The 23,841-nt window shown below is 31.7% G+C and overlaps 3 protein-coding genes across 3 annotated transcripts in view; 1 reads left to right on the forward strand and 2 right to left on the reverse strand.

The window, feature by feature from the left end:
- HELRODRAFT_193131 (hypothetical protein) overlaps positions 1–1,832 on the reverse strand; it is a 6,334-nt gene extending 4,502 nt beyond the window's left edge. The window contains exons 1-2 of the mRNA XM_009025730.1: positions 1,773–1,832; positions 739–905 (exon numbers count right to left, since the gene is read on the reverse strand). The gene's annotated coding sequence lies outside the window, so the exon portion shown is untranslated. The remainder of the gene's footprint in view (positions 1–738; positions 906–1,772) is intronic.
- A 5,707-nt stretch (positions 1,833–7,539) lies between these two features.
- On the reverse strand, positions 7,540–16,423 carry HELRODRAFT_187316 (hypothetical protein; the record flags this gene model as incomplete). Its single annotated transcript, XM_009025731.1, has 5 exons — positions 7,540–8,591; positions 8,936–9,176; positions 14,755–14,908; positions 14,976–15,079; positions 16,279–16,423. 5 exons carry the CDS (start codon positions 16,421–16,423, stop codon positions 8,204–8,206), a joined length of 1,032 nt encoding a protein of 343 aa, XP_009023979.1. The 3' UTR covers positions 7,540–8,203.
- A 392-nt stretch (positions 16,424–16,815) lies between these two features.
- On the forward strand, positions 16,816–18,695 carry HELRODRAFT_177560 (hypothetical protein; the record flags this gene model as incomplete). Its single annotated transcript, XM_009025732.1, has 4 exons — positions 16,816–17,033; positions 17,370–17,406; positions 17,614–17,763; positions 18,507–18,695. The coding sequence occupies 4 exons, from the start codon at positions 16,816–16,818 to the stop codon at positions 18,693–18,695; spliced, it is 594 nt and encodes a 197-aa protein (XP_009023980.1).
- Between the last annotated feature and the right edge of the window lie 5,146 nt (positions 18,696–23,841).

Consider the following 23,841-nt stretch of genomic DNA (forward strand, 5'->3'; position numbering starts at 1 on the left):
AATGACGGTGATGTCAATCATAAAAATTAGCCACACATCAACATTGCAGTTTTATTTAACGTTTCTAACAGGTGTTATCTTGTTATACAACAACAACAACACACGTTTAGACGACATTTTCCCCGAGATTGGGGGTTGCCGTTTGGCTACCTATGATGAAACCATTGTCACTTCTGTCATCATAAGTAATTTATTTGGCTAATTTTTACGCAGGATGCCCTTCCTTACGCAACCACAGTTATAAGCGGTGGGCCTAGCCTTTGATGATCCAACATCACTCAAAAGGCAGTAAGGGTCAGTTTAATGTCATAACCAGGACATAGGTGTTATCTTGTTATACTAACTACTAATTCCTATCTGATGGTTAATTTCCCCAAACCATACAACCAACCATATTTTTAAAAAATCCCCAATGGCCATCAATCACTAGTACTTCACTAAAGCACCACCCACTCTATCTGGCTGTCCTGTTAGCCCCATCATTCCCATCCAGTTCCAAGTTCTTTCCCTCCTTTTATTCACACCACACTTTAATCATGAAACTTGCATGCAAAATGATCAACCTTCCAACAAGCAATCTTTCCGATCTCATACATCCTTCACCAGTCTGTTGAATTTGATTAGCAGGAAACAACAGGAAAATAAACACAACACCGCTTTCCATAAAATTTTCCTCAGCTAGCAAACAAAACATTAAAAATTATATTGGTGATAATTCAAAAAGCAGCAGCAGCGGCAGACCTGGGTGCATGGCTTGCGGAGATTGACACACAGCCCATCTGCATCCTTGGTGTAGTGTTCAACGAGGTGAGACAACGTTCTGAATGTGGCTCGTCGTGCAATGTAGAAGCCCCCCTCATCCAACTGACGGATCCTATAGTGCTTCACTGTATCATCGTCTCTCACTGGCACCAATCAAACGTTTTTATATGTTATATGTGTCACTAAAATGCATTAAAAATATATTAAAGCACATTAAAAAAAATAGAAGCCTAAGAGGTGGGTGCATTGTCAAAAGGAGAGCCTTACTGCTGCCAGGTTTGCAGTTGGACATGATCAAACTTGCTGTTTTCAAAGAGATAGATGCCAACAGCTTACAACAGTTGCTAATATTCTGCTTGCCCACTAATATTATATCATCAAATACTTGTACTTCTAATGATGAGTTAGCAAATCATAATTTTATTTTTTTAAATATTTTTTTTAAATCACTATTTTTCTTGTCTGGTTTTCTTGAAAACAATTTATTGATTTATTAGTTTATTTTTAAAACTTCCTATCCTGCCACTAATTAGCTATGTTGAAGGCTAGTTATAAGATGATTGCAGATCTCAGTGACAGGTTTCCAGATGCATTAGTTAATATTATCAAGATTTTTACAATTTTTATTTTATTTTTTCAACTATGTTTTGACACTGTTGAGATAATCACTGTTGAAAAAAGCAAAAAATTAAATGAATGAAAAAATTGTATAAAATTGACAAACTGAACCAAAAATAATTTAACTTGCATTAAAGCTCAAGCTTGATTTAGTTTTAATTTCTGAAATAGCATTTTACAATTTTTTAATTTTTCTTCTGTTGCTTACTCATAGCTTACAGCAGAGTGTTAATGAAACTGAGAAGTGTCAAAATAGGTAAACAGTTATTGGAAATACAGGGATATCAAGTTTAATTAAACTTCTAATTTTGATTTGTAATCATGAATAAATTGAAATGATACAGTATCCACAAGACAAAAATCAAATACATAATAGCAACAAATCAACAAACCAGAGAGTGAATAATCATCCCTTCTGCTCTCACTATCTCTGATGAGGAAGGCCCCGTGCTCATTCTCTGGCAACAACAACTTCTTTTCTGCTTCTGTTCTTTTAATCTTTCCAAAGTACCAACTGATTGGTGGTTGTTAAATTATTTTATTTTTTAATTTTCAAACTGGTCTTATAAAGAAACATGAAAAGAGTGAAGTTTAAATAAAGATGCAACGATAAAAAGATGTTTGTATTGGTGAACAGGCATAATTTAGCTCCTGATGCTGATGAACTCTTCTTTCAAAAAATGGATAGGTTCACGAAAACAAACAAAACGAGATGTTCAGGCGAATGGTTGTATGTGGTTAATTTCAACATCTGAAGAGTTACTTAGCACTAAATGTATGTTATCAAGAATGATTCCATAAAATCATGATGTGTCTTTTATTCATTCATGTTTCTCATGCTCACAAATTAAAATACATTTAACAAACGATTTCGCTTTAAGCTACCGTGAAATAGATAAGTTTCAATGCTTATTTAAAAAGCTAAGACATCATACATGGTTTGACAATGAAACACATTAAAAATAAAAGATGTTCAAGACTTTATCAATGAACTTTGAAAGAACTGCCTCAAATGAATAAATTTAAAAGCAAAAACACCACTGACAATTTGACTGCAATCCTAGAAAACTATTTTTATTTTGTTATACATTATAAAAAAATGAACTTCACAATAAAATGTTAAGTTTTAGTGAACAAATACCAACACACATACCTGAAATTACTATCAAACACATTTGGTAATAATCTCTCAATATCACAACAAAGCTTTTGATCAGGTGCCAAGAAATGTCTTAATGGTTACATGTTAGTCTGGTTCAAATGCTATCAATCTAAGCTAAATGTGATATAAAGACATTTTGAGTATGGCAGAGTACTGCACCTAGGCAAGCAAGAACTATTTTGCACATATTGCTGTATGGTTGGTGTATGGTTGGATATGCATCCCAAATAAGACTGTCCCTGAGCAGAATGGCATATCAAGTATAACATTACCTTATCTTATCTGCTCACCAATAACACAAAATTTATTATTAAAAATGAGTTTTCAAGCAAGAAAACACTTCTTCAATAAATCTTTAGATTACTTTCTAATAAATAATTTGATAGTAAAATAAGTGAAACCTTTTTTATAATTAATTTTCTCTAAAAAATAAAATTTTTAAAAGTTGTGAGAGTAGCACTGGTAACTTAGAAGAATTTTTGAAATTAAAAATCAAAATAAGTTGATGAAAAAAAATTACTTACGGTTCAGATTCCAAACTTTTAACTTTGGCAACATAATTGGAAGGTATGTACCCCTCCATTTTTGTGGACTTGGACCTGGCGTACCACCAATCCCCTTGTGTATCGTTGAGAATTTCAAGCAGTTCCATTTTCTTGAAGCTAAGATCCTCGTCAGTCCTGGCATTGTAATCATACAACGCTACGAAAATTTTTACATTTGACGGAGACCCTTCTTGGTGAGAAGGTGACGCATTGATGGCCACCGCGTTCGCCACCGCGGTGAAGCCAACATTGTTAGAAGGTGTATCAGTGGTGGGTGCAAAACGAGAGGAAGGTGGTGACCCTGGATAGTGCTGGTGCTGGTTGGAAACGGCGTCGGTGCGATCCTTCGGAAAATTTTGCTTACGCTCGAAACAATTTCCCATAATAAGCGTTGTGGCTTTAAAAAGCCTTTACTCTTAATGGCGACGGTTTAAAACATCACATTCAACAATAATTCTCATAGAAATTGACAATAGCCATACCAACACAAATGTACAAATTGTGTGGTACGTGACTATATTCGGTCCCAAATAATCGGACCTTTTCATTCAAAACATCGCAAGCAGCAATGATGCATTTTTGAAGGGAACACTTTTTCAGATTTGCAAAAACAACCGTTTTAATATTTTTTATGAATTTCAAAATGAAATTACCTTTTCTTATTATGTTAATATTACTCTCATTAATGTAGAAACAATGTTCAGCATCTATTTAAATAAATAACATGGGAGCTCAGAATCAATCAATCAGTCAGTCACAGTCAGTCAGTCACAGTCAGTCAGTCAGTCACAGTCAGTCAGTCAGTCACAGTCAGTCAGTCAGTCACAGTCAGTCAGTCAGTCACAGTCAGTCAGTCAGTCAGTCAGTCAGTCAGTCAGTCAGTCAGTCAGTCAGTCAGTCAGTCAGTCAGTCAGTCAGTCAGTCAGTCAGTCAGTCAGTCAGTCAGTCAGTCAGCCAGCCAGCCAGCCAGTCAGTCAGCCAGCCAGCCAGCCAGTCAGTTTTTGTAAGTGATGGAGAAGAAATCAGAAAAGGAGGTAGAGAGTTCCAAAGAAAAGGGCCAGAAAATGCAAATGCAGATTTAGCAAAAAAGCGTTTAACACAAGTTAAAAAGAAGTGAGAACAAGAAAATGATCGTAAACCGAGGCGTTTAGGTTCAGTTAATATATCTGATAAGTACTTAAGAAATAATTTAAATTGAGATTTATACATAAATGTGCAAATTTTAAAAATTATTCTATATTTTATAGGTAGCCAGTGCAAGAGAACAAGATACGGAGATATATGAGAAAAGAAAGGGGCACGAGCAACCAGACGAGCTGCAGGGTTAAAAGCTTTACTTAAAGAATAGTGTAGAATCAGGATGACCATAGTAGAGCAAGTTAAAATAATCAATACTAGATAAAACTAAAAAAGTAACAAAAAGGAGAAGAGTAGGATCATCGAGAAAAGGCAAAAGTTTTTTATTCTACGTAGACGAAAGTAGGAACTTTTAACAACTCTATTAATTTAAAAAGAAAGGGAATAACGAAAGAATAGCTTTAATTTAAAGATTCAGTCTTCGTCTTGTTGATCTTGTATGAATTGGGTTATAATTTGCAAAAAAACCGGTAGGTAGGCTTTTGGAAGAACGTTTTGGATAGTGAATGTGGAGAGGTGCTGATAGTGATACTGTTGAACATTGCCAGCTCTTCTGATGTGGTTAAGCAACTTTTTCTACATACCTTGAATCTCACGTTTCTTATTTTTGAATTATCACTGAACTGCAATTTACTGATGGCGTTTCTGAGGCGGCTGGTAAAGAAACTTGCGTTCTTAGTGCTGCCTAGCTTAAGAGTTTGTGGTTTTTGCGAAAAAGATGTGTGAGTGATGCCAAAAAAGTTTTAAAATTTTTTTAATGATTATGAAGCACTTGTTAAAAGCTGATTTGATATTTTACAGTTTATTAAATATTTTTTACGAACCATTGTTTGTTCACTATCACCATCACTATCTCTTCACATTCAACTTTTTTTGTTATTGATATTGTCACTATTGTTTTAATTAAAACTAATTCTTCACTTATTATCAATCTTTATTATGTTATAATGTTATTTCTTATTGTAACACTACCAGAATTATATATACGTCTATAAAGCGTTTGAGCCATGAACTTCTCTGTAACGCTAACGGGGCACCTCTGTTTTTAACGTTACAATAGTTGCATTCACCATATTATTATTGTGAAAGCATTAATAAAACAACAAAAATAGTATTTCCATACACAAAGCCGTAGCCAGCGGAGGGTTGCAGCTATGTCTTTATATTTCTTAAAAAAATTCAATTTACATTTTATAACTTTATTACCATTATCTTTAGACAAGGGAGTAACGATGTTATCACTCAAACGATGACGAAGACTTTCAAACATTTTTATTTGAAGCCATGGTCAGTTACCGGGGAATTGCAATGGTGAACTTTTGCATTGCGGCGGAAACTGCTTCCTTTTTAAACACATACAATCGTCGTCGCCAGCCTAGGCGGTCTCGCTTCTAGCCAAGACCCGCCTCATCCCAATCAGATATCTCCGGATCAGTAAACATGGGCCAGGCGGAAAAACTATCGCGTCCTGCTTGCCAGTCTGTTAATCCGGTCTTGTTAACCGCTGTCTTCTCTTCATATTTCTCAAGTTCTAGAAAGGTCAAACAGAAATTATTATGAACTGAAAAACATTATTAAATAAATAATAAATAACATACTAACGATTTTCTACCAAAATAAAGAACAAATTCGAACGTTTTCAACAGAACAACTAATTAATAACTAAAATAAACAATTTTCAACAACGACAGTTGACAGTTTTCAGCAAAACAGCCCCTGGAAGAAAAAGAACCAACGACAAACTAACAAGCCAAAAAGAATCAGCTTGTGTTCTCAAACACGCTAACATAAATAAACTTACACACAACTATATAAGATTTACTAAGAACAAGCTCAGTCTCAAACTGACCATACTCGCATTCTAAGATATAACCAAAATCAATTCACCAGCATTCATACAATGTTAAACTATCATACAAATCTCACACAATTGACAAATCTATTTTGTTATGCATAGAAAGTTACAACAGAAGGTAGAAATGTCGCACGTCGTTGTTATTGCGCAATGATCTGGAGAGAATTCTACCCGTCAGATACTCGAAAGCGTTTAGTATTTGATTTTATGATGATTGTGCATGTGCATGTCACTAATGTGTGGAGGTTGTAGAGCCATTGATTGAATCGTAACTAAGTAAGGAATGATATTTTCCTTATACTGTTGTCTTACAGCATTCAGACTAGCTACTAAAATATTTTGATGCAAACGCTCGCCTCGCTCTCTGATGTAAATATTTATACAAAAAATATTCGTCAATTGTTTATTGAAAGCCCAATTGTCCAAGGGGAAATGATGATGTACTGTTGCGTTGTTCTGCCTGGTATGCTCGTCTAAAAAATCTTTTACTCGCAATAGAAAACTGAGAAGAAAGTGGCAAAATGTAAATAAAATTATTAGTTGTAGGCATTCCAGCAACATTTTAAAAGTAACAGTTAAAAGTAACAACTTTTTACTGTTGCTTTTAAAATTGATTTATTTAAACTTTTAAATGTTTTAAGGGTTTTTAATTCATTGGCTTCTTTCATTTTAAAAATATGAAGCAGAAAAAATTCTAGCTACTTTCTCTTATTGACCCAATTTAACATTGCATCGATTAACCCAAACAGTCAAAATAATGTTTAGCAGTAAGCGGTTGAAATGTGGCGTCATAAGAATACAAATTTCTGGTAACTGAAACAATTAGAGTTTGTTGCAGTTGGCAGGGTAAGATATTTTAAAATACGATAAATAGTTTATGGTTTTGTAGGCGTTGTTTAAAAAGAGAAGGCAGCAAAATAATTGACCGAAAAAGCGTTGATTTTGAAAATTTCCATTGGAACCCATAAATTTTTACAATTTGAAATTTTTACTCAAATGAAAATGAAAATTAGAAAAACTCAGTGAATCATCAATCAAACCAAAAAAATTGTATAAAAACATTGTGTTATTCCCTTTTCTATTCGTTACGGCAATGTGATTTGAATTCTTATCCTGTGTCAAAAATTACTGAATTCATCATCTTATACTATAGAGATTCACATTTATTTACTTATTTAAATTTTCGATTTAGTTTCAAAATTATCTCGGGCTAAATATATTATTTGTGCCAAAAATATCCTGTATCTTACAATCAAAATGCCATGGTTAATGCTTGAGTAGAATTTGAACCTAACATTATTAATTGAATTTCAAATAAATCTTATCTGGGTTATTATAAAATTAATCCGTGTAATAGATGCCACCCAGAAAGTTTAACCCGAAACACTCAAACAGAATGCGGCGAAAATGTAAAATGAGACTAAGAAATGGGTGAAGATGGCGAGATTAACAAAGATGAATTAATTTTTTACTTTTTAAATTGAATTGCATGATTTTATTTAAAGCATCATTTTAATATTGAAATAAAAAAATTAAAATTGTGAAAACAACGTGAGACCACAATTGTTAAAAAACGACAATACCGATTGAAAATGAAACAATGTTAAAATCTAACGAAACTAAAATTGTAATGCGTGTAATAACGTTAATAATGTATATGAAATTATTGAATTAACTGGCAAATATTAACGAATACCGATTGTGGAATAGACCATTTTAATTAATTAATTAATTAATAGTAATAATTCTACAAAAAACATTTAAAAAATTGTGAGCATTAAAAAGTGTTTTGATTAATAAACGTTTAAATGTCAATTATTATATTTCGAATGAACTGCTTTTCAAATTTTTTTGTTTATTTAACATTTGAAATTCTTTATTAATTTAATGTTCATCAAAACAAAAATTTAATTAGCAAAAATTATCTATTGAATTACGAAGAACTACATTTAATTTTAAATTAGAGTTGCAATTGAAATGATGATACGAAAGTGAAGATAAATAGCATAAAATGGAAACAAATCGAAAACATACAAGTGAACACCTATTAAAATAAAATTTTCAGCATATGAAAATGTGGAAGAACATTTAAGTAAAATATAAACATTCGCCAAAACATAATCTTCATACTCCTGGAACTAATGTTTGGTTTGCACTAGATGGTGCTTGCAACCCAAGCCCTCCTAAGCTCGTTTTCGATTTTTTAAAAGAAACTTGGAGAATTCTACTTCCTAGTTGGTATCCATTGAGCGAAGACACGGCTGTAAGAGCTTCGTCATAATTGGTCATCGTTATAAATCCAAAACCTTTGCACTTTTGAGTCGTAGGATCTCTCATGACCTTTACAGTTTGCACAGCGCCGAACGGTCCGAAAAGTTGCCACAAAATATTTTCTTCAGTTTCAGGAGCTAAATTATAAACGAATAAACACCATCCGCCAGTCGGCAGCATGCCACCTCCAATGAGGCTCGTCTGCAGCGAGAGAGCTGCACTGTCCAGGGATGAAAACCTGCTGTCGGGTTAAATATGTTGCGTTAGGCATAGACGTCCAAATAATTTGCAAATATTATGTAGAAGTTCATTGGCTAAGAGGGGCATTGCTTCAATTAATCGTATGTATGTACGTACATGTAAGAAAAAATTTGACAATCAGTCACTTAGAATCTTTTTATTTTTCATTATTAATTTTATAAAATTAAAATAAATGATTACAACAATTTGACTAATAAGTATGAGTTGCAGATAATAAGTAAAAATAGATAATAGTTGAACCATACAAACCTAACCACATATATTTGTTTTATTACATATAAAATGTAGACATTTCCAATTTTTGAATATAAATTAGCTACCCACTTTGCAATGGCCGGATGAGGAGGGTGTGAAAGGGATCCGATCATCCTTCGCGTTTGATTGACGTAAGGAACCGAAGACAATGAAATTCCAACGTTTTTGTTGATTGAGTTTGGACAGTTGGCAAATTTGACGGTGACCGGGTCTGAGGTGCCCGCTGGTATTGTTCCATTTAAATGTTTAATTGCTTGCTCTGCTTCTTGCCTCGTGTCATATCGAACGAAGGCAACTCCCTTTGACAAACCTGCATGTCGCATGTTTGTAAATTTATTTTTTTTATATGAATTAATAAAAAATATTTTTGGTAAAAGCAATGAATAATTTGCCTTTCCAGAATTTCAATCAATTTAGCGTTTCGATGGGCCAACAATTCGGCTTTCATAGAAGTTTATACGTTCAAAAAATATATTAATTTCATAGTTAAGATTTAACGATATGGTTAGTGTTAATACAAACCAGGATTATGCTAACTTGTTTCTGTTTACTGACAATAAACAGTTTTTCAAACGAATTGAATTTTAAGTACAACGAAAAAATTATTCAGAAAGTTTTAAACTTGATGGTGTAAAATGAATGGCGTTATGCTGAAGAAGTGTGTTGGTATGAGGGTTGGGAAAATTAGGATGAGAATGAATGTTTCATTAATTATTTAAATCTGAACACTGTGAATAATTTTAGAAACTTGGGAATTATATTACATAATAATTTAAAATTTGATAAAAACATATATCCGGTTGAGAAGAAAGGTTGGGTACAATTCATAAGCATTTTGAGTGTTTCAGGGATTTTCACATTTGATTTTATACAAGCGATCTGTCGGATTTTTTCTTAAATATGCGGTTCCATTGTGGTTTCCATGTTCAAAAATTTTCTGATCCTAATAATGAGAAATACTGTCCAGTATTTTTTTACGTTTTGACGGATGAACGAGAATACGCGGTAAAAAATTAAACGCATTAGTTTCGATAGGAACTTGCGTAATGATTTTTACAATTCGAATCATTTTGGTGTGCAAAAGATGACCTGCCTGCCTGACTGTGTAGTGAACTGCAAAACGTCCAATAACTTTGAAGTTTTTTGGATAATTTTTGGAAGAATGAAAAGTTTCGATGCACTTGGAGAGCAGACGCGCCAAGCTAGATTTTCAAGGTCGGTGTGAAGGTTGTCCTGATGAGTTGGCACCTGTGCGTGACGTCACGTCCAGATGGAGCTGGAATGGAAAGAATGAAAATAATTACATTTCTCGATCAGTCATTTTATTTTTCGCTCTTTTCTGGAACATTTATTTATTTTTCTTCTGTACATTTTCTTAAGAATTTCTATGTGAATATATATGTTATGACACGTGTATATATTTATTAAATTAATTAATTGATTAACTTGAGTTTATGTTTGCTTGGTATAATTGTTTTCAAATATCTTAGATATGAGCAAATGAATTCATATCTACAGCTCATGTTACACTTGTTATGTTATGTTACGTTATGTTGTGGTATGTTATGTTATGTTAAGATATATTATTAAGGAAGCAAGAGTCATTTTTTTGAACTGCATTTCCTGATCTATTTATTTTTATTTATTTGAATGTATAAACTTATAAATAAATATACATCATATTATCATTTGTAAAGATGTTAGTTGTTAACAATCATTTTTTTTATTATCATATTTAATTTCATTATAAAAATTTCCATCATCGTTTGAAAACATTTAGCTTTTCATCCATTCCGAAACAAATCGCAAACTTTTCCGAAACTTCAGCGCCGCTCCAAGTATTTCGCTATTTATTAGCCAACAAAACATTTAACTTAGCTTTCTCAAAACTATTTTAGTTCACTCCGTTCCCTTCAGTTTCAGCGGCTCTCTCTTTTTTCTATCTCTCCCCAAAGTCTCCGACATCTCAATACCCGATCCGATTTTGTATTCTCGTCATGCCCGAACCGTTACGTCACTTCCTATTTATCTTTATTAACCCTATTTATCTCTATTAAACGTGTTATCATATTTATTTAGAAGATAACCACAATTGGTTTTATATATGCAAACAATATTTAGTTCATTCATTTATTTACTTACTCATTCATTTACTCTTTCTATTAATTATTTCTTCATTCATTCATTCATTCATTCATTCATTCATTCATTCATTCATTCATTCATTCATTCATTCATTCATTCATTCATTCATTCATTCATTCATTCATTCATTCATTCATTCATTCATTCATTCATTCATTCATTCATTCGTTCGTTCGTTCGTTCGTTCATTCATTCATTCATTCATTTATTCATTCATTCATTCATTCATTAGTTCACTCCGTTCCCTTCAGTTTCAGCGGCTCTCTCTTTTATCTATCCCATCGTTCGTTCCTTCAATCATTTTTTCATTTATTTACTAATCCATTCACTCAATCTTTTACTCATATATCCATTAATCAATCTAGAGTAATTTTCAGGGTGCATCTTTTATGAAATCACCAAACCTTCGTGAACCAACATAAGAAAATATTGGCTGCTTGATTGGTTGTTAGGTGAGCGAACAGATTGCAGGCTGGTGTGTGTGTTGGGCGGGAAATTGAGCAAAATATATTTATTAGAACAACAAAAATATTTTAATAATTTAGTCCGGTAGGGAATTTTTAAAATCAGTATCCTACCATCATTTCGGTATTGTAATCTTGAAATATAGGGTAGAGCAGGTAAAAACGCTCAGTTGAGGCGAAACACACCCTTTTAAAATAATATTGACATAATTTAGCGCTAGATTATTTTTTCAGATTGATAGACAACATACCGAACGTTGTTAATTTTTATATTTTATTGTTTTTGCATAGTCGAGGTGAGTTTTAATGGATTTTCTCGATTTTTACTGTAAATTGACTATAAATAGAGTAATAAATTATAGCGAATAATAAAAATTAGGTTTCGTTTTGTTTTAATTGGTTTGATTATATGAAATATAAATAGTAAGATCTTCATAATAAATTAAAATTAGTTGGACGGCTATATTAAATCTTTAAATAAATATATATATAATAAATCTTATATCAGCCAAAAAATATTTTAGCGGATCAATTGGGATAAAACGCCCATTACTGTATGAGGCAAAACGCCTTTTAATTAAATTCATATAACTTTAGAAAATTTATTATAAAATGACGCTAGACTTCAGTTGTTTTGTTTTTAATAAAGATAATTTTTTATACAGTTAAACAGTTAAACTTCAACTGTTCAAGCTTCTCAAATATCAAACTAATCTGGTGTCATTGTTCGCAAATGTAAGCAAACGTCCGAACGAGGAAAATATGGAGACGAGTTGCTTGCAACCGGTTTGCAAGCTATTGCAGATGGAAAATTTCTGATTCGTGTAAGCCAAGAACTTGGTATTCCAGCGCGAACATTACGTCGGCACAGAGATAAAAAAACACTTAATCCTGGAACTTTAAAATTGGGACGTCACATTCCAGTTCTTTCCGGTTCAATTGAACTTGAACTTCATAACCATATACATACAATATATGGAAAAAAGTCTCTATGGACTCACTCTTTTTGGTCTACGTCGTCCAGCTTTTGAGCTAGCCTGAAACCATGAGTATTGATCACCCATTCAATAAAGACAAAAAATCTGCTGGAAAAGATTGGCTTTCAGGTTTTCTCACACGATATCCTGATCCATCAATAAGAAAACCAAAAGGAACCAATTTGTCACATGCAATAGCGTTTAACAAACCAAAGGTGATGCAGTTTTTTGAAGTTTATAAACAACTGCTCATTGACATTTCTTGTACTCCTTCACACATTTGAAATATGGATGAAACAGATATGAAACAGAAAATTATGATGAATATAGTGTAAAAAATCTGCATATCCCAAGTAAAATTGTTGCTAAAAAAGGTATAAGAGCTGTGGGCAAAATCACTAGTGGAGAAAGAGGTTCAACAGTGACAATCATATGTGCATTCAATGCTGCTGGTGATTTACAATTGAATCGGTAACACAATTTTTAAGCATCATTAAGTTTTTGGGGAGTGCAAGTTTAATTTTTAAAGTTAAACTTAATTTTTGCTATGAGTTAAAAGAAGCTGGTTCAAAAAATATCGGTATCCAGCTAGGCCTCTGCAAAAAATCAAGACTCAACAAATGCATTTCAACTGCTGTATAATTTTGAAAGATTCAAAAAGTTGGAAAATTTTGAAACTACTATGATAGTTTTAACAAATTTTTCAAAAATGCTTCGTTTTAATGAATAAATATAATAAAACACTTATTGACAAATTTAATTTGTCAAAATACTGACAGCAAATTGATTAATACAACTTGTAATGCTTTTAATTTCCACATTTTTTAGAGATTGCGATTGTTAACAAAAATTATTAATTTTTATGTACGTGATAATTTCATTAATTTCATTTAATTTATTTCAAACATATTTTGAAATATTTTTAAAATAAACTTTCAAAACTGTAAAAATTAGATTGAGTATTTGAAAAAACATTTCAATGTCCACTCAATGATGAAAGTTTGAAAATTAAAAGAATGATTAAGCAAAAATAGTCAAAAAATAAATTGAGAAAGTTTTTTGTTAATTTTTTAACTTGAAAATTTTTTAAAAGTTTTAACTTTAATTACTGTCTAATTTCTACACTGTTAACCAAAAAATCCTATTTGGTCGCTTGATCATTTCGAAAATAAGAAAAACTTGATTTTACAGCCTTTTGAATCTTTTCATTGTTAATTGATTTCAATTGTTCGATCTTAATAATTGTTTTGAAACTTTTTACGTTACAAAATATTAAATACGTTTTTAAAATTTAGTCTCGCAACATGTTCGAGTATTCTACGTAGGTAGGCTAAAATAAAAATATTAAATTAAATTTCTGAAGCGGCCAAAAAGTTGAATAAAAAATATTTACATGCTTAGTTTTAAAGAAAAACATGAAGAAAGATAGCAAGCGGCGACAACAATGGTGGGGTTGATTTGATGGCAGTGTTGTTATTGAGATTATTTTGTAATAAAAGGGAATAAAAAAGGACTTGCGTTAAAGTGCGGGAACATGGTACCTGATGCTATTGAATTGTAATCATATACTTAGAGTACTTGAATTGTCAATGACGATCTCCAAATTTTAGTGAAGAAGTCTGACTTTTTGAATTAAGTTTTAAAAATTCATAGTAATACCAGGCCGGCTGCATCAAAATAGCAAGTAGCAACTTAGCAAAAGTGAACAAGACGGGCTTGGCAATTCAAATATGTACTCAAAATTAAACTCAGAAAGAAGTGGAAATCATTCGTATTTCAGTGGAAATCATTTGTATTTCAAAATTTCCAATGAGGCGCACCAAGCTGGTTGGATCCTTCCAAAACAGCCAGCCGTTCACCAAAGTGGATATTTAAGTAAAACACAGAATAAGGTAGCTGCTGTCTTGTAAAGACAAAGTCAAAAAAAGCAATGTTTCAACTCTGAAATGTTTTCTTTGAAAGCTTAAAAAAGTTCGACAACGTAATTTAATCGTTGTCATTTTGGACTGCTACCGTCAATTAGTAACAGATTAAAACAACGCTCTTTCGCATTAACCGAACTATATTACAATTTATAGTGCGATGTTTACAACAGTTGACAAAATTCAATTTTTGTTAATAATGCAAAACTGTTGATGAATTCTGTTTTCGAATCTGAACATTCTGTTTAAACTAAACAGCTATTTGCTTTGAGTTCACTAAGAGATATTTCAGTCACAACAAAGAGATGTTCATCTGCGCGTACTCACGAATCATTATCAGTACCGGGTATGAAATTTTAACGAACATTTCTAACAATCACCTGTTACTGGATCGCACAAAATTCGTGACGTCACGATGACTCCGTAAGGTGCGAACAGGCTGTCGACGTCTGGTTGGGCCATAGATTTGGACAACCCACTGACATATAGGTTCGCTCCCTTGATTGTGTCGCTTGATGGCCGCGCGAATGAGACCTGCAAAGTTTCAACTTACACTTCAATATCGAAACATTAAATAATCTTATGCAATGAATATTCTTACTTTAATCGTTTTGTTCTGCAGACGTAAACCGTTGAATGAATATATCGCCTTCCTAGCGTGCTCCGTGTGTCGGTAGTTAATGAAACCGTACCCCAGGCTCTGACCTTTGTTAACATTTTTGATCTTCTTAATCATTCTCGAATAATTTATCACAATAGGTTATAATCTAAAGTATTGCACCTATTCAAAAGTAAGTAATAAATTTTGCAATTTACCTCAAGGAAAATCAAGATATCAAAAAACTATTTCAAAAATAAATTAAGTTCTTTTGTTGTTTTGTAGTTTCTAAGCTTATAGCATGCGTGTTTGAACACTCAATTCACCGATTATTTATAGAATGTTCATTACATTACTCAATATAATTATTTCATTCAAATATTTAATATATATATGTAATTTTGAAAATATTTAAATACACATTACAAATTTATAAAACCTATAAATTAGTGTGTTCAAAATGGCAAAGAGGGTGGGCCATAAAGTTCCTCAGTTGCTCATTAAACTATTCATAAGTATCTTACTTCTGATGTTGTGGGTGCTAAAATAACCAGTTCCTAATAAGCACTAGAATTGATTGCCAATTCCAATAAACTAACATAAAAATATGAAAAGAAGGATAAGGCCAATGGAATGAACGAAGTGAATATTTTATTACCTAAAAAGCAGATAATTTTTAAATGAATACAAACAAAAGTCAAAAAAATATGGAGTAAATCAGACAGGATTAGACTAGAACGAAGAACACGAAGCTGTTTTCTCATAAAGAACGCAAAAAAACTTACTTTGTACATTAGTTTTTATTGATTTTATTAAAAAATAAAAAAAGCGGTATCCATCGGCTAAATCAGCAAATCTCAGGTCTGAATTTTTCAGCTTCAGTAAACGAATATTTTCCAGATTGCAATCATTGTTCGTACATCCTCAACATTTAAAAACAGAAAAAGTTTTCAAAACTGGTAAAAATGTTACAAACAGTTTCACATATGCCAACAACGTTGTTTTACTGGCTTTACACCTAAAATAGTTTCAAGAATTAGGTGGCTAATAATATCCCGATGTGGACAGGACTACTGGAGTATCGGGCAGAAACTCAAGTTAATTACTACCTCACAAAAAGATGCTTCAAAAATATTTGGGTGTTCTACTATCAAAAACAAAACAAAGTGACTGACGTGACATGACATGAAACAACAATTTAATGTGGTTTAGAATTATTAAAAAGTTTTTAGGTTAGATTGATTCATTTAAATTTTCATGGAAATAAATAAATAAATTTAATTTAATGAAGTACTTAAAATGTTACCAGTGGTTTTATCCCTTATTAATTTGCAGCTTTCCAATTCTCCAATGGTTGAGAAAAGGGATCTAATATCTTCTTGCGACATTGTTTGAGGCAAATAATTGACAATCAAGTTAGTTTTATCTTCCTCCAACGAACCCATCATCATTTCTTTAACAACCACTTTTGACAAATCTCCTACACCGTTTTGCGTTGAAAATTTTTCTAAACTAGGATTTATACTTGATGAAGAATTTAAAAACGATTGACTAGCTTTTTGCTGATTGAAAATTTGTTGTTGTTGTTGGTTTTGTTGTTGCTGTTGATATTGTTGTTGGTGTTGTTGCTGATATTGTTGCTGTTGCTGATGTTGTTGCTGCTGATAAAGCTGTTCGATTTGACGTTGAGAGTTAGCAACTTCACTATTAGTAATCTACAAATAAACAAGTGTTAAAAACAATTTTCATCATTATTAATATAATTATTAATATATTAGCAGCAGCGGTTTGCATATTTTAAAAATGTAATAGATAATTTAAAAAAATTGAATGTCTGAAAGCGATGAAACTTAATTTGTACAAAAAAAACATTTTATTTAGAATTTATTCTGAAATTTGGACATCTTTGGCCGAGTCTTATTTGACCTACCGTTATATTTGTCACACATTGAATACAACATCTGGTCAATGTGGTTATAAGCTGAAATCATGGGTTAGGTTCCATTCCCAACAGAGCGTTATCAAGGTCATTCAGGTCTTAGTCATTTGTGATGGGAAGTCGTTAGTCGTAGTTCAGAAAACAAAAATAAACTGTCACAATGAAACTAATTTTTAAAAATTTAGTTGGCTAATTAAATTGTTCAATTAGTTTAAATTAAGTATGGGATGAAGGAATAATAAATTAGTTTTTACTTTTATCATTACTGAACAGATGTTTATGCATGTCATTTGGTACATTACGACTTCCTCAATACTTAATAGCACTGCTGTTCTCAATAATAAAATATGGTGGTATGTAAAATATTGAAACATTTTAACATGAACAAGAACGGCATACGTGGACATCAGCCGAAGGTTAAATAAAAACACCAAATCAATTATATTGCCACAACACAGAAACACAACATCTGTCATGAGCTGCAAACACTTCATGGTGCGTACTGTAAACAAACGACGACAAATTTTGAGTTAGAAACGAATGAACAGGAACACCCTTACAACTCATTTTGGAAAACCTCGAAAAAATAAAAAGGTACAAAATAGATTTAAATAATTATAGACAGATAAAGACAAAAATAATCAAAAATTATTGTGGCAAAATGTCAAACGAGTTTTGTTAGAAACGACGAAATGGAAACAGTTGGATGTAGGAAGTCAGGAGAAAAGAAAATTTGGAGTTCACATGACACAAACTAATGAAGGGAGAACTAGAAAATGGAAAGAAAAGCAGATTAGTAAAAAAGATACAAAGAATTTAAAGCAAAAGTGCAAAAAAATTAAAAAACAGAAAGTAGGTAAGATGAATATTTTCATCAAAAATGTAAAAAACACAAATGAAAAAGAAAAAAATGTAAAGTTTCTTTCACAAAAGTTTTAACCTCGCATGCATTGCATAACGTCGAAATCGAGTACTGTCGAACAGAAGCAACGGGAATAATAGAACGACAGAAAGAAAACTCTAAAAAATTTCAAACAGATAAACCTACAAAGGATGTACAAGAAAAGCTGAGTGCTTAACAGGCGTAACATCAGAACGGTTTTCAGTTAAAAAATGGGACAGACAGAAATGTCATTTCACATCTTCAACATTCTAGTAGAAATGGCAACATGTAAAGCTCTAGGAAACTTTGAATAGAGAATTGATATAGCCTGTAAATAAGCAAACAACCTAAGATGTACACGGGATATAACAGTCCAGTCTAAAACAAATAAAAACTGCATAACCTGATATATGGACTAATTAAACTAACTAGCTTTAGTTTAACCATTAATGATGATAAACAAGCCAATGTGTGCAGACATGAAATTATATTAAAATATTTCATTTAATTTTATTCAGTTAGAACTCCTGTTGATTGAAAGTGCTGAAGATATTTATTTATTTATAGATGTGGATGAATAAATTTTATATCTCATTAATAAAAATTGTCACACGTGTTTACAAATGTTAATGCATTTACCAGTGAATTATTTTTTACGAAGATTTTTGAGGCATTTTAATAATGCAAATTCAGGTTGAAAAACACACTCCAGGAGCATGGTCGGTATGACAATAATTTTCAGCGCTGTTCATCAGTCAAGAAACAGGAAGGGCATCTTTTTTTACATGCGTGGATGGGGCATGCCATACCGGCTGACCCGATCAACCTCTCACAGAAAAAACCTTTTTGTCTGTCTATCACACAGTTGAGTCCAACACTGAATTGGGAGAATCAAATCTGAAAGTCGCAGAAACCAATCTAGCAGGATTGAACATCATTAAGATGAGATTACTTGATACTACGCATGAACACGTCGCGGTTGGTTTTTTAACAGACGTGAAATCATTGGAATCATTTCTTTATCAAGCATCGACAAAATAAAAACGCAACTTATGCCTAGTTCAGCCATCGCCAAAACGTTATAATCTTTTTAGAAAGCAATTATTACTAAAAATGTTCGAGAATAATTTGCTCATTTAGCTTGTCTGGAACGATTCAACAGATCGCAAGATGACAGAGATTGTTTGAATAATATTTTTTTATAGAAAGTTACGATTTAAAATAACTGCGCGATACATTTTGGCAGATTTTGATTTACATGTATATTTTTATTAATCAATTATCTAACCATATAATATATATATCTAATATGTATCAAGATATATTTAGTTGTTTAATAGCATAATCAACACACCGACGTTTCTATGAATTCACGTGAAACTACATGCTGGACTGAGAATATATCGCGAGGACAATATAATATAAGACGTGCGGTAACATAGATGGCGTTGCAGTGATCAGTTAAATGCTTTCCTGCTTATGCATTCACGTCTCAGCACACTCACACGTTGTCTAGAAAACAGTCAAAAAAACGTATTTTTTCATAGATGAATTTTTTAAAACTTTAATAAATTTTAAATTAGACGCATTCAATATTAAGCAAACTGCAGTCAATTTGCAATTTCCTGTTGAACCTGTTTGAAATATTTACATAAAGATACCTACAGCGTATATTCACAATTTAATGTGTAAAATTTATAAATACATCTTTAGTTTGGTATATGTATCAAGATATATGTCTACAATATATATGAATATATATTGTAATGTGTGTTTGTGTACGTGCGTGTGCATGTGTGTGCGTGCATGAAGTTTTACATCGAACATGTGGTGATTGTGAGTCTCGTACCACTCTGCACTGAGATTAAGACAGATGTTGATGTTGCATTAATTATATTCACTTGTACTTGCAGCATGCAAATACAAAAAAAAACTTATTTTATGTTACGATATAAAATTCTTTTTTTAAACACAACCCTTATAGGATAGGGTTTTTTAATATCTTTCACTCGATCCTTCATGAGTTTTTATAAATATCCTTTCATGAAATGGAATTGATGTTAACCCTTCCACGAAAAAAATTTAGATTCATGTGATATTATGCTTTGCTCGGACAATGCAATGATGCAAATGCGATTTATTTACCTGGGGATTAATAGCTCATCTCACATGCTTCATATTGCATAGTGGTCACTTGAGCTTTCCTCAACAGATAAAATGAAACGCTCAATAATTGCTACAACTTATTCAAACACACATCGCTATATATATATATACATATATGTATATATATATATATTCAATATAAATATATAAACATGTGCTACAACATAACTATACAGCGTCTGTGTACGTGTGTGTGTGCATGTGCGTGTTTTTATGTGTGTGATATATGTGAAAATATCAAGTCAAAATCGGTGCACGTTAAGATAATTTTTAGCAATTTTAGCAAGTAATATAATTGAATACCAAAAATATTTTTTATTAATCAATATATATATATATATATATATATATATATATATATATATATATATATATGTATATATATATATATATATATATTAGAGCACGTAAATATTTTTAAAAATAGGATGTTTAAAAAAGTCATAAAATGAAACGATCCAAAACAGTTGAAACAATCCGAAAATTATTCCATCATTGCCAATTATAAAACTGAATTTTATGACGATTTCTAGTTACTGCCAAAAGATGCTTAAAATGGTTCTCAGAGAATACGGCAGATTAACTGGAAATAGATGACACCACATTTTGACCTTGTTGTTAGAAAGGAGGATGACCACAGATTTTCATCAGCGGGAACACAAAATTCTAGATAAAACAATTCAAAATTTGCTTGGAAGCAAATGAGAAATGGTCGATTATCAGATGTGAAATCACTAAATGTCAGAAAAAAATATAGTGATCTCAAAGGTAATGTTTAGCTGAGGTAGAATTTCTGACATCACACAAAACTGAGAAGAATGCTTGTTTAATATTTGCACGGAGGTTGTTAAAAATGTAGCTTAGTCATTAGAGCTCGGACAGTCAACCACTGTTGTTAAAAGGCATTGTACGTAAATGTGCCTGTGCATAGACAAATATTCACGCCTCTTATGTAGTCTTTGTCATTGATCTATCTAGACGCTAAATTGTTAATTTGGTGAAGTGGTTTATTTTAATGTCAAACATAAGAATAAAATTTAAAGATAAATTGTTAAATAAAGAGGCAGTAGTTTAAGTGAGTTTTTTTTAGTCCAATCAATCAATCAATTGATCAATTCTTTTATTTGTATAGAGCCATTTTCGTGATGTCAAAACCACTCTGATGTATTTCGCAAACAAATAGATTAGAAACTTGTTCTAAATTTAGTTAATGACTGTCATAGTCTGAGAAAAACTAATCAAACACCAGAGTTAAAAGCTTTAGTAAAAAGATATTGTCAAATCAGCAAAACCAGGGCGAGTTACAGTAATTAATTTTAGATAAGATCAATGAAATAAGAAATGAATGAAATGAAAGGTATGGTCATCAAAAAAGCATGTAAATAAAAAATATTTATTTTGTAAAAAAAATAAGCATACTAGAATCAAAAACAAAAACAAGACAACAAAAATTATACAAAACGTCTTGGGTTTGAAGAGATGATTCGAGCTCTGACAGTTAAAGTGTCGTATTATCCGCCCGAAACTGAAAAACTCACATAAACTCTGTACGCGACTACATAAACATGAGTCGTATGCACGTCACATCATGTAAATGCGCAACTTTTGGACGACTAAATATTTAGAGAGCGATATCCAAGCAGCTCCTCTTATTAAAAATGACGTGATGATGACCATAGAGCATTAGAACATCTCATATTATTGATGCAATAATGCCATTGTATAAATTCGTCCAACAATTATCAGCAATGAAATTGGGCTTAATAAAAATTATTATTTAAGACTTCTTTTTTAACTTTTTATTAACTTCATTTAGCACTGTAAATTGTTTTGACAATGAAACCTATGAATCTGAAAAATGAAATGTTTGATCAAATGCTGAAAAATTAAAAATAGTTTTAAATTTTAAATGGGTGAGCTTGAAAAATAATTTTACTTTTTATTTTTATAAATAGCACATTTAAGAGATTAAAATATGAAGCTATACTTCAGAACTATGCAAATAAAAATGACGATACTCTGCATCGAATCCCAGCAATATTTTTTATCGATTTTCATTTATTCATTGTAACGAGCGGAAATACCCAAAAGGTATCATACATGGATATGTAATGATATATAGGGAACATCGTTTAAAATGCGGCTTTATATTTTAGCCTACACGCACATCACTTAAGTGGAGTATTTTGCATAATTTCCGTATTGTCGATTGTTTGTTAAACTAACAACCAATAAATTTGCTACCAATCATTAATGAAAAATTTCAGGAAATGCTTTAAAACTGTTTTACTTATGACATAGTTTAATTTTCGTTATTTATATATAAAAATTTTACTAGTAAAGTTCACAAAATTCTACTTTCATGTAGCTGAATATGTGTAATATTGACATGCCCCGTCCCCTCGAAGTCATATTTATAAATTTATAAATTTTATTCGTTTTTTATTTTATAAAATAATTCTTTACAAAATGAAAAATGAATTGAGACAAGAGTATTTATGAAAAAAAGAAAGAAAGAATTCAAACTGAGTTACCATGCAAACGATTTTATTTATTCCGTGATAGAAAAATTTTAACGAAAAAGTTCAAAATAATTTTTTTGGTCCATCACATACATTTTTTTAGATTGAAACAAATTGGCAGATCCTTGTAAACGTTAAGGCCAAAAATACGGACTCGTGATATAATTGAGCAAGCGAACTCTCATACACGGCGAATGTTGTTGGATGAAAGTTGTTTTGAAATATCAGACGTGATGGTTGCGTGCAGGTTCGCAGTGTTTTCAGATCAATTGATTCATTCGTTTTATACCAGGAACATGTGAGCGCCAGCGATCAATGAGAGAGCAATCAATTGAAAATTCAGCGATATTATTATTATTATCCTTAACGCACAATTATCTGAATAATTTAACGTAATTTAACGTAAACTACTTTAATAAATCAAAAATTGAGGTTATTTTATTTTTGCCAAAAAAAGGCAGAAAGACTGAAGTTCAGAAGAACTTTTACGGTCCCCAGAAAATACTGGAAATTAAAACACAAAATAGAATAGCCTAGAAGTAATGAAAATTAAGAAAATGAATTATAAAAAGAAATAATGTAGTTTAAAAACCAATTTAGAAAAATATAAATGTATGAGAATTAGCTTAGTAACATTAGGCAAATAGTAGGTTAATATATAATTCCTAAAAAGTGGCAAAGGAATTCATAACAACATATTTTCACATGTACACGGAACGCGAGTACATGAAATAATAATGATTATACAACATTATACATCTTTTTATTAGTATCAACGATCTTATTATCGATTAATTGATAGAACTTATAAAAATTCATATATAGATTCAAAATAAATAAAAGTATGAATATAAGCAAACTCGGCCCTTTGTTAGTGGCATGTTTAACGCATGTGTTTAAAAAATTGAAAATAATGCTTATACAACATTTTATCGAACTTAGAAATAAACTGAACAAAATTTTGAGCCACAAAATTTTTGAAAAAATTAAAAATGCTTCAAAGAGTTATGGCGGTGTTCATTGAGACGGCCCGTAGCTCTGCCTCCATCAAAAAAAGCATCAGAGATTTACGTAGAGTGGTGTACATGGAAGCAACAAGTCACTGTGATTTATGATTATCTCATTGTTTCGAGCCCATCGAATCAAGGCAGATAACGATCAGATAGCGAGTCCAGCGGACTGGAAGTAAAAAAAGGAAGAAGATAATGTACATGTGATCCGGACTGAGGCAGCCAGGCGCAAACAGACTGAAAAATAAAGCGCCGAAGAATATTTTTACGGAACGCATCATCGGATAAATAAGTTTTACCGCAAGTGAATGTGCGCCATGTATATTTCATGTGAAACATTTTTAAATTA

This window comes from Helobdella robusta, assembly GCF_000326865.2.
Source record: "Helobdella robusta unplaced genomic scaffold HELROscaffold_43, whole genome shotgun sequence".
NCBI classification, from domain to species: Eukaryota; Metazoa; Annelida; class Clitellata; order Rhynchobdellida; family Glossiphoniidae; genus Helobdella; species Helobdella robusta.